The sequence below is a fragment of the Euprymna scolopes genome, chromosome 7 (genome assembly GCF_053919585.1).
Source record: "Euprymna scolopes isolate OS-2025 chromosome 7, ASM5391958v1, whole genome shotgun sequence".
Taxonomy (NCBI): Eukaryota; Metazoa; Mollusca; class Cephalopoda; order Sepiida; family Sepiolidae; genus Euprymna; species Euprymna scolopes.
In genome coordinates, this window is record NC_136488.1 from 132022599 (window position 1) to 132035260 (window position 12662).

The window sequence follows — 12662 nt, forward strand, 5'->3', positions numbered from 1 at the left end:
TTATATTTGTAAACTGTTTGTTTTTGTGCCTTCATTCCAACAAAGAAAGGAAAATGTTTTTATCTATCTCCTTATAAACGAACTTTGTGCAACATCCCTTCCAAGTGTTAACTGCCTGTCCCCTCCATCATCATCAATAATGTATCTCCCTTCTGATGAGTTAAAAGAACTGTTATAAATGTCCCTCCCAGATCCGTATTAATAATATGAACGAAATAGAATCGTCACTGCCATTTACACCGTTATACAAATAAGGATGGAATACTGCTGCCATATCTGGGCAGGAGCTGCTAAAAACACCCTATCCTGCCTTGACAGAGTACAAAATAGACTTCGTGGCTTAGTGGTGGATGCCCTTTTCTCTACCCTGCAACCTCTCTCCCACAGAAGAGACGTTGCGAGCATATCCTTGTTTTATCGTTATTTCCATGGCAGGTGCTCGTCTGAACTCCAATCTCTGGTCCCCCTTCACCAATCCTTCACGAAAAACACCCGTCTAGCTGAATCCACTGTGAAAAATTTCCCTCACTCTTCATCTGTACCTAAATCAAAACGTAGATTCCATGAACAAAGCTTCTTTCTTAGAACTGCACGCCTGTGGAACTCTGTTCCGTCTGCCTGCTTCCCACCTGACTACAACTTGGATGTCTTCAAGTCCAACGTTAACAAATTCCTAATGAACCGCCCTCTTAAGTAAACACTTCATTAAATCTCCACACTAACGTACTGTACTTGCAATAACCCTTATCCCTGAGTGGCTTCCAGGCCTTGATAAGTGGTGACCACCGTGTAAAAAAAAAAAAAAAAAAAAAAGTCGTAGTCGCTGTGTAACAGTGTCACATAAATGTCTCGTCCTCCGATATATACGCCCCTGTTATACTCGCTGATATGTTGTCGCAATATGTACCCCGTTACACAACATGATGAATCATAACACGCAAAAAATACAACGGCAAAAACTTAAGAAATCTTTTATTATACTAAAGCCGAGTTAATCAACGTTTGTTTCCCTAAAGCTATTTTGCTCATATTTAAGTAAGATTAAGATAATAGTTCAATGTAAACATAAAAAAAAAAAGAGTGTCAATTTCAATCGGATATATTTTTATTTTTAAATGACTGAGTCCCACCACCAGTCACCCACAAAAACCAATGTTATATTTGGAGATTAAGGTAGCATTTGTTTTATAATTTAACGTTCCTTTTCCCTTGTTCAATGGTTAGATGTTTTCAAACGTTATGCAAGCTCACTGTCTAGATTTTGTAGTTCAGCAGGTTAGCTATCTCTAAATTCCACTATGTGAAATCTTGTCTATTAACTTGCTCTCAAGGTTTCCTTGGCCAGTCAATCTCCCTGCGATTTAAACCATTCATGCTTCTTGCAACTGTTTATTCAAGAGGATGAATGCGCCACATGACCCTAACCCCAACGTCACCGATTCATCCATGCCGAGAAAATGAAGTGTTTTCAGTAAACCCTCTGACCTGATGTATTGGTTGGTTGGTTGTTTTTGTTTTACGGCATATCAACCCTTTTCGGGTTATTTAATGCCGAATCCAAAGATTTTGAATAAATTTTTTTAATAGAATATATTTGTTGTTTTCATGTCGGTTTCTATTTAACCCATAGTTGGGACCCTAACAGGTACTACCACTCCGGGTCAGAGTGGACCTGGGAGCAATGGTAATTAAAGGGTTGCTCCACACTCCCCAAAGCCCACAAGCTGGGGCCTCACAACTGGATATAGTTTAAGGTCATATCCAGGACCCTGATGTATTGGGTTTGGTCAGATCTCACATTGCAGAGTAATAAAGAGAGGGCTAGGTGAGGACCCAGACTTCACTGCCATATAACACAATACTCTTGACACGGCTGCTATACAATTTAACCGTTGGATGTAGAGAAAGATAACTCGTAATGCTATCAAAGACATGGAATTTTGCTCATGTTGTCTTCGTCCTTGTTTTATTAACTTTTTTTAAAAATTTTCTTTCATATGATTGCCTATGTGATTTTTTAAAAAAATATTCAAATACAAGGGTCATTTAAAAAATGAAGCATCTTTTTTTTTTTTAAATTCCAAAAAATTAAAGAGCTAGGAGTAGTACCCTCAAAACAGGAGTAGTACCATCAAAACGGCCCAGAAGTGCTCCAGAATTTATTTTTCTACATAGTCACCACCATTCTCAATGCACTTTTGCCAGCAATGAACGACGGTTGTGCATGGGCATCTGAAACGAGTTTGCCATATGAGGGTCATTCCAAAAATAAAGCCTCCTATTTTTTTTTTTTTTTTTTTAATCAAAAATTTTAAAAACCACGAAGACAGTAGTGGTACCATTACAACTAATGACCTTTTGTACTCCAAAATATATTTTTCTACATAGTCGCCAGCATTCTCAGTGCACTACTGTCAGGAATTCAATAACACATTTCTGCTTCTGACACACGTCCATGCCGAGGATTACTTTCTTAGAGTCTCACATGGTCAATATCTGCAACAGAGAGATGAAAGTTAACCTTCATGAATGCATAAGTTCAGTCATCATAACAATGCAATTTGCAATGCTATATAATCTATTTGGGTGAAATAAAAAATAGGAGGCATTACTTTGGGAACGCCTCTTGTAATAAATATAGAAAAAATATTTTTTTCAAGTAAAAATACAGTAAAACCTACTTTATATTGTTTGGATAATTCAAACTACTGTTCTCATCTTGGATGTTATTCTCATAACGTTTCGGTCGATGTAACCTCCGATCTTCTTCAGGTGTATCTTGCCAAACTCTGGAATCTGTATAGAATTTCAAACAGAACCCTTTATTGAATCCAGGCAAGAAACTTGCTCTCATTCCATGAACCATGACCGGGTAGAAAACTTAATTCATTAGTATATTCTTAGTATTGCTCCTACTGAGGATCGAACCTTCCACCACACAAAGATTATTACTTAGCACTTATATCGGTTGTGTCATGGATTCTTTGCAGACTGAAGAGGGTCGGATGTTATACTGACTGCAACATGAGAATAGCATCCGAGATGAGAACAATCCTCATCTGGAAGATGCTGAATCATAAGACCACTTACTTTGTTAGTTCAAGGGTGATGATGCCTTTGGGGTTAACCTCTACTGATTTTCCCCAAAACCTTAACTTGGGATGAATGGAGCCGTGAAATTGGAAGAAATCTGATTCGACATGAAATGCACTGATGGGAGGGTGATGGCTGACCTGTTCAGAGATCAAACGGAAACCCATATCAGGTCTGCGAGAGAGAAAAAAAGAGAAAGAAAAAAAAAAATGGAAAGCTTCATCAATGATAACAATAAATATCAAATATTGAGAAATAATTGTTGAATGCTATTTGAGAATAATATGTGTGAGTAAGAGTGTGTGGAGGCGTAGTACCTTTCAGAGTTGGCCTCCAGAAGTATACTCGACTAGTCTTTATGCATCTCAGCATGATATGATCCGTCATATTCGGTTTAATGTGTTTTACATGCTGGCATTAAAATTTTACTTCTAAAGTAACTTATCTCTGGTCAGGTCTTCATTTTTTTTTTAATTTTATTTTATAGAAATCGTTCCAATCAAGGCAAGAAGCCAGTTGATGTAAGGAGCCAAAAAATAAATAAATAAAAAATAAATAATAAATAAAAAATAACTAAAATAAGATATAAATGAAATAAAAAATAAATGAAATAAAATAAATAAAAATAAAATTAAAACATAAAATAAAAAATAAATAAATAAAAAACAGTACTTCAAAGAAATATGAAATTTACAAGAAGTCCCCAGTTACATATCTATCCCGATCAAGGGGAGATAAAGTTGATTTGTTTTTTGTTTTTTTACAAAGCAGTGTTGTCTTTCTCCTACATACAGCGCATGGTATTCACAAATGGTCATAAGTTGCATGTTTATCCCGATTAAGGAGAGTTTTTTTTTTTTTTTTTGCCTTTCTATGACATACAGCACCTGGTATTCATAAATGTTCACCCAATTGGCACTGACCAGGCTCAAAATTGCTTAACTTCGGTAATCTAATGAGAACCGGTGTATTATATGGTTAAGGCGCTTTCAAACATTCCTATTTCTCTTTACCATTTAATGGCCCTTATAAATAAAATGTTGGTTTCATGAAAGCAATTAATGCCATGTCGCTTCTGTAATTCTGCCACTGTTCACTTGTGTGCCATACAACCATTGGAGGTTTTTGCAGTCCTAGTAGGGAGGTGTTTACATCCTCCTATATACAGCATCAGGAATTCCCAAATGGTCACCCATCTGGTACTGATCAGGCTCAATGTTGCTTAACTATTGTGAACAAATATGTCAACAGTATTAGACCATGCCTACTCATATGACTCGTTCAAGGACTGAACCTTGTTTTCCAGGTCATTAGCGAACAGTCTGACCACTGACCATTAGGTTAAATGAGGCCGGTATTAAGTGGACATATAAAACAAACAAAATATTCAACACTTATGAAAGCTAAAAGCCACTCGAGGATAAGGGTTAATGAGATGGATTGCCAGTTGATTGGCCATGAATCATTGTAGGAAGATTGAAAATGATAAGAAAATTGTTTACTTTTGAGAATGGTTTATGACAAGTGTTTTTTGATATTAGATTTGAAGGTGACCATGTTTTATCTCTCAGGGAAGCAATCTGTGATAACCTGTTCCACAGATGGGAAGTTCTAAGAAAAAAAAAAAACTTCATTCTTGGAATTTTTTTTTGTTTTGTTTTTTTTTTGTTCGGCACATGGAGAAAGAAAGGAAAGCTCTTTACAGTGACAATAAGAGTTCTTGCTAAACATGTTTTACAAGAAGGAACCAGAGATAGAAGCTCAGTCGAGCACCTGTTGAATGGTACTTAATCTATATACCTATAAAAGTGAAAGTATCTGTCTGTGTGCACATTTTTCTACACAATAACTCCGTCAAATTTGACATACAGGGTATGGAGATTTGGGAAAATCTTTGTAATCTGTTTTCAGCCAGAAATTTAGCTGTTAAGGGATCAAAGTTCAATGATTTGACCTTTGAGAACTCTACCAAACTCCTCCGACAATTTTGGGTATAAACACTTGAAATTTTAGATATAGGTTCCTTAGACATGGATCTAACTTAACTTGATTTGAGCCCAAAACAATAAATGTTAAGGGGTCATAATATGGGTCAAAGTTAAAAAAAATATTTTACCTCTGCGGTCTCTACCAAATTACTAAAGACAATTTCTGGTGTAAACATTTGAAATTTTACATAAAGGGTATTCAGAGATAGGGCAAGCTTTTTAATCGGTTTGGGTCGAAAATTTGAGCTACAAATATATAATGTATGTATGTTTGCATGTCTGCCAAAAACTTTCGACAGAGGCGACGGATTTTCACAAGATCAGTATCGTTTTGAAGCTCGACCCTTCAGACGACAAATACCAAAAAATTGGCTAAAAACAATTTTTTAACCCTCAACTGGGCTCTTTTCTATATCCTCACTTTTCTTAATAACTACGCCTTGGAATTTTTAAAAATTTTGCACAAACATTAAATATGATACGAGTAAAAAAGTAACAGAACGGATTTCCCGGGAAAACTCCAGTTGATCCCCTAGGGGTGCCTTTCAGGTTAAAATGGCTAAAACTGACACTTTTGTGCTTATTAAAAAAAAATCGATACCTTGAATTTTTATAAAACTTTCTGAAAAGTTCTAACTAACTGATTTTTACATAATTTTGTTTGTGTATACCTCACGATAACTCTTCGGTGTACCCCAGGGACTCTTTATGGGCTAATAAAAACTCCAAAAGTTACAGGGAGCAAGGTCCTGACTATAGGGAGGATGATGAACTGTCTTGATGCCTATCTTGGTCAAATAGTCTGTGCCAAGGATGCAGTTGTGGACTGGTGCATTCGCACAAATCTTCCGTATGTTCAGTTCCTTGCGAGTAATTTTGTGTACACTTTCCACACTGGCATCAAACTGTGCACTTATTGTCTCTATAGACACACACGATGGCCCTTATTGATGAAATTCTTTATTTGGCCAATCAACAGTAGTGTTCTTACTTCCTTACTTCTCTCGCACCTCTCATCTCTCACAGATTCTCTGCCTTCCTTGAATCTCTTATGCCACTCAAAAACTGATGCTCGATTCATGGAAGATGGTCCAAAAGCTGTCTGAATCATTCATTATGATTCTGCAGCATTTTTTCAAGTTTAAAACAGAATTTTATTGCATATCGTTCTTCTAAAGTGTTCTCACATCCAGATTGCATTTTTGATATTCACGAGCCGTGACAATCAAGCTGTAGTAGAGTGTATTCCAATTCCTGCTGTAGCTGTTCATTTGTACCTGACATCATAAAAATTAGTCGGTCATCTCATAGGATGTACAGCAATAACATTTGAATTTTCTATGATAATTTTAAATGTCTGTACAAAAAAGTCTGGGAACATAGTAAAGGCACCTTATCATCTAAATTTTTGTCCAAAGCGACTTTAAATCTGGATATGGAAAGCATCATCACAAACTCCTCTTGCAGACTGTTTCGTAGAGGACATACATGGACAGATAATGCTGCGGTAATAGTAAATCATCTGTGGATGCATGCAAAGGTCTCGACTTGGCACTGGAATGAAAAGCTCCCCGAAAGGTATAAAGTTGTACATAACCCCCTCCCCCTTCTGCTGATTAAGTGAGAACAGATTTAGTCTTTGAAACTACTCTTTATTGAAGCGTGGAAGAGTTCTATGTTCAGAAACACAAAAATTAGTTGTTGTTTTTTTTTTTTTTTTTTAATTAAAAAAAATCTTCTCTTTTCTACAAAAGAGTTACCGCTTATCAAGACCCGAAAGCCACTTGAAGGTTTAATGAGTGTTAAGATGGTCAATGAGAAAACGTCGTAGAGTTCGTTAGTGGTGGAAATTAGGTAAAATTTGATTATTTAAGAAGACAGTAAAACAAGAACTTGTTAGCATTGGACTTGAACAACGAGCATGTTGTAGTCGGTTGGAAAGCAGGCCAACAGAAGAGTTTCACAGACGAGCAGTTGTAATAAAGAAGCTTTCTTCATGGAATTTGCATTTAGATTCAACAATAACAGAACTTCCTTGCTGTCGCAACAGTGTCCACCATGATCGGGTTGAACCAGCTTCTACTTCGAATTGTACTTCATCCTGAATCATGGCAACACAAACATGGCGGTCCTGAGAAAAGTTGTAGAGGGTAGCTAACTAATCACCATTCTACTTGTAAACTGGAGAGCTCAACTAAATCCTCCTCTATGGTTATGGCTGAAATCCCCAACTATCCACTGGTTGTCCATAGCAGTAGCAATACATATGGACGATAAAAGGTTTTGGATAATTACAGATTTCAAGGGGCTTCTGTTAAAATCGTCATATTTAAAAACCGAAGTACTTTAAGTCTTCAAAATACCACTATTTTGTTTGTTTTATTTTTTTTAATTTGTTAAACTGGTTAATTTTAATTAAATTTAATCACATGATTACATTTTCAATTTTCAAGTTTGTGAAACATGTAAAAAAAAAAAAAAAAAAAAAAAAAAAAGCTTCTGCTTTTAGTGATTGCCTGGTTCGAGACTATTTGTACAACTAAACGGTAAATCTGCCAACAAAATGATATAGAAATTAGTTAGTTACGACTTTTCAGAAAGTTTTATAAAAATCCAAGGAATCAATTTTTTTTTTTAATAAGCACAAAAGTTTCAATTTTAGCCATTTTAACCCAAAAGGCACTCCTACGGGGATGCAACCGGAGTTTTCCCAGAAAATCCATTCAGTTACATTTTTACATGTTTAATGTTTGTACAAAATTTTAAAAAATTTCAAGGCGTAGTTATTGAGAAAAGTGAGGATAGACGAACGGACAAGAGTGAATTTACAGGTCCACTCTCGTTTTGTCGGGGGGGGGGGACCAAGAAAGAAAAAGAAAAAGAGAAAAAGAGGATAAAAAAGAAAAAAAGGATAAGAAAAAAGGATAAAAAAGAAAAAGGATAAGAAAAAAGGGGAAAAAGAAAAAGGATAAGAAAAAAGGGGAAAAAAGAAAAAGGATAAGAAAAAAGGGGAAAAAAGAAAGGATAAGAAAAAAGGGAAAAAAGAAAAGGGGGTAAGAAAAGGGGGTAAGAAAAAGGAAAAAAAGGAAAAAAAAGGAAAAAACGAAAAAAAAGGAAAAAAACGAAAAAAAAAAACGAAAAAACGAAAAAAAAAAAAAACGAAAAAACGAAAAAAAAAAACCGAAAAAACGAAAAAAAAAAACGAAAAAACGAAAAAAAACAAAACAAAAAAACAGCGGGGGGGGAGACAAAAAAAAAAGGAAAAGACGAAAAAGCCTTCATTATCCTATGGATATTTTAATGTAAAAAAAAAAAAAAATGCTTCTTTTGAGATTAGACAATCTGGGATTAATCTAAATCGATTCTCAAACTCAAGAATTAAAATTAAATCTTGAAGTATTTAGAATTGTGAAATTTCTAGGACAACCAAGAACAACACTTTTTTTTAAACCTCAAGTTGAGTATAATTATTTGCCTTTGCTCATATTGTGTGCTCATGAGAAGAAAGTTTTGAAACATAAACAACGCGATGTGAGGAGATATCGTCTACTATGAACTTACCTTTCTAATTCGTATGTCTCACCTAAGAGAGAATTGAACGGTTTTCCTAACCGATCCCAGTTGGAGGATATAGATGATACAGCAAATGCACATACATACTGAAAAAGAGAAAAGTAAAAACATCTTATGAGTCAAGTCAAAAACTCCGTGTTGTCTTCAAAAAGCCAATACTCTCATGTGTGCGTGTGTTTCTGTTTTTTTAATAAAATGTTTTTTCAGTTATATTCCACTCTTTGTGTACACCAATACTTTTTTGCTTTAGAAGCTCAATGTATGTTAAATATAACAACAGAGCATATATATATATATATATATATATATATATATAAATAACAGTAAAGCTACGTTTCAGGATTCAAATATTCATTTTTCATGCAAAACAGCTCCTTCAGCATGTTAAGATTTTGGTACATTTTTTATAGATCCGTTACATTATGCAGAAACAATCGGTTATTATTATGTCAATATCGACTCTTCTCATTTTTTTTTTTTTACATAAGCGTCCCCACTTATCAAGGCCGATAGGCGACTCAAGGATAAGGGTTAAAGAGTGTAGAGTAGTCAAAAGGACAATATAGTAATCAATAGTAATGGAAGTTCGTTAAATTTGTTAACTTAAGTGGAACGGCTCATCAGAAACTTGCTCACGTTGGACTTGAAGACAACCATATTATAGACAGCTGGAAAGCAGGAAAACGGAAGACAATTCCACAGGCGTGCAGTTCTATGAAAGAAGCTTTGATCATGGAATCTATGTTTAGGTTTAGGTACAGATAAAAAGTGGGAAAAATTATTGATAATGTTTTCAGCTAGTCTAGTGTTTCTTGTGAAAGTTTGGCAAGGGGGGACCATAGATTGAAGCTCAGTCGAACACTTTCCATGAAAATAACGATAAAGCAGAGACAAACTCGCAACATCTCTTCTGTGAGATAGAGGTTGCAGCGAAGAGAAAAGGACATCTCCCACCAGGCCACGAAGTCTATTTTGAACCCTATCAAGGCAGGACAAGTCTTTTCTAGCAGCTCCTGCCCATATGTGGCAACAGTATTCCATCCTTGGACGTATCTGGCTCTTATATAGATTGAGAATTGTATCAGCAGTGAGATATCTACTGGATCGATAGAAGGATCTGACCATTTTTCCAGCGGCCTTGGCAACAGATTTGATGTACGTATTCCATTTAAGATCAGGAGTAAAGGTCAAGCCCAGAAGCCTGTCAAAACTTGAGGCCTCCCCAAGACGAGAGCCATTCATTTTAATTGATGCCAGATGGGGATCAGAACGTTGATGTGCTTTAGAGGCATTAAAAGTAACCAGCCACTCCTTTCCCCATTGTACAACGTGATCAAGATCAGAGGAGAGAGAATCGGAGAGAACTTGGTCGTTTACTGTCTTAGATGTGCTACCATAGATGGTAGTGTCGTCAGCAAAAATGCATATACTCTTCAGAAAAAATAAAAATTCTTTGCCTAAAAAGAAATAAAAATGCATAATATAATGTCATAAAAAAAAAAGAGAAATTTCAGAGAAGACTCAGCATTGTGTGTTTATTCCAAAAGCCATCTTGGTTCATATATATATATATATATATATATATATATATATGAGAACAATAGGAATGGGAAATAATCAAGAACTATATATTGGTGAATATAGATTGGTTCATTTATTCAATAAGGGAATAAAAACAATTAGTTGGGGGATAGAAGGGACTATTTATGCCAAGGCATTTCGAAGCCTAATGCTTCTCATCAAAAGCGAAAATGTATGTATGTATTCGCTTTTTCTGTATGTCTACAAAAGGCTTTTTTCAGAGAAGCGGTCGGTCGGTTCATAATTTTTAAAAACTTTTTATATCACATATAAATCGTAATATCTCACAGTTAACAACGAAGCTTGCCTGTCTATTTAATTTGCTCGATTTCAGGAAGATAAATATTCAACATTTGTCGCTCGCCGCTTGTGGGTTAGTCTTTTTCCTATAACATCTTGGGAAAATAAAAATTAAAAAAAGCGTTCCGCAGTAAATGAAATACTATCCCGCAGTCAAACTTGACCTCATTAACTCATTAAAACGGGCACCTGCCAAATCCAAGTAATTAAATAAATTCAAACGTGTTTCTGTAAGCATCTCGTGGTGGGGCAATGGCTAACGTCGCACTTTTTTTTTTCACACTTTAATTTACAACTTTGCCTCAACGGTTCGGGTTCGATCCTCATACTTACTTTTTTTTTTTTAACCCTCCCCTTACCCCCGGAGTTTCCATACACACCTCCAAACACTCGGGCAACGCCGGGTACCCCTTGCTAGTAATAGCTAAAAGATAAATACAATTAAGGGATAGAGATAAAGGCAGGTCAAAATTAACACATGAAACACATTTATCCTTTGCCGTCAATGATTGAGCTAAGACATGTTTGCTGCAAGGCTGAAAATTATAACATGAACCAATAGCTATTACATCATGCATGCATATTTATAATGCCATCGTTCGACCTTCATCTGGTAAATTCCATTTTAAAAAAAAAATTTCACACTTTTGTACCGATTTTCTCAGGCTAACACCCAAATATAAAATTTTGCATGGGGTTCAAATACCTTATATATGAGGTTTCATGTCCGTAGACCAAAAACTGTAGGAATGGTGTTTGGTGGGCAAAACTTTTTAAACAAAAATATATATGCATACATAAATATGGTAAGAGTTTTGTGTTTACTATAAACCTTTTACGCAAATATTACACAAGTAAAAGTCATGTAGAATATCTGCATGAAGATAATGAGATGATCGTCTTTAGTTAACTATAATATAATTACACGTATTAGTTAATTAAAGATGATCATCCCATAAAAAAAAAAAACGAAAAAACTGATAGGGAATTAGTTAAAATGAATGTTTAAAAGAATATGCAAATTAGCTAGATCTTTTATAGTGAATGCAATTCCACGATCGATCCATATATAAAAAGTTTTTTCTTTTTTAAATAGAAAAAAGGGTTTTTAATATGAATATCAATATTTTAAATATGAATATCAATACAAACGCAAAAAAAAAAAAAAAAAATTATAGGAGTATAGATAAATTATTCATTGGCACAAATTTCATAATTTTATGGCTCATTAGCGTGGCTGACTCTGTTAAGGAGAGGTCCGGGCGATCACTGTATCCAGGCAAGCAGGAGGAACACAATGGAAGTCCCGGACGATCAAAGGAGGAATGGATCAATCCCAGGAAAGGTGACCTGGGCTGTATTCAGGCAAGCAGGAAGGAAACAATGGAAATCCTGGGTGATCAAAGGAACAATGAGTCGGTCGCATGAAAGGTGACCTAGGCTGTAGCCAGGCAAACAAAAAAAGAAACAATGGGAAACCTATATCCATGACGTCAATCGGTCATGGGTCAGACCAAAATCAGCAAAAGTGCAATAAACAAACTGTCGAGAAAAAGGTCAATTGGTCGAATTGATACCAATAAAAAGGAGAGAGAGAAAGAAAGCAAAACAAACAGACAGAAGTGATACACAGATTGACACATGATTCTATGACTTGACCTCTACCACTAAACTCCACCGCCGTCATTTGTTGAAGTGTATATAGTAAATAAACAAAGTCTTTATTATAAACACTAGTGTCTTGTGTTCATTTTAAAATGAAGTGACTGCCCATTTTGTACAGCCTAGACGATCACAAGCCAGGCATATGTAACATACGTATGTAACAATTCTACCAAGATTCAATTCAAAACCGGTTTCAAATCTTGTTAGAATCAGCCACACATAAAAATGGTGAAACACAGGTTTATGGATAATTAGTGAAATCTATGCTCCCATTACAGACATCAGACTGATGAAAAGGAACTATGTTTTCCTCTTAGCATTTAGGTAATGCTTCTTCAGAAGAAACAATATTTGAATACATTCATATGTCAATATAAAAAAAAAAAAATAAATAAATAAATTTTCTTGTAAAGAGCAAGAGTAAGAAATCCAGCAGAGTGCTCGATTATTGAAAGAAAAAAA

General features: G+C 35.3%; 1 protein-coding gene across 4 annotated transcripts in view; it reads right to left on the reverse strand.

Annotated features, from left to right (window-relative positions):
- The window catches only part of LOC145279943 (oxysterol-binding protein-related protein 1-like), a 493074-nt gene that overhangs the window by 55064 nt on the left and 425348 nt on the right, over positions 1-12662 (reverse strand). For all 4 annotated transcript variants that reach the window (XM_080131542.1, XM_080131540.1, XM_080131541.1 and 1 more), the window contains exons 19-20: positions 8643-8740; positions 3091-3267 (exon numbers count right to left, since the gene is read on the reverse strand). In XM_080131542.1, coding sequence (XP_079987668.1) covers positions 3091-3267; positions 8643-8740 — 275 coding nt within the window. The remainder of the gene's footprint in view (positions 1-3090; positions 3268-8642; positions 8741-12662) is intronic.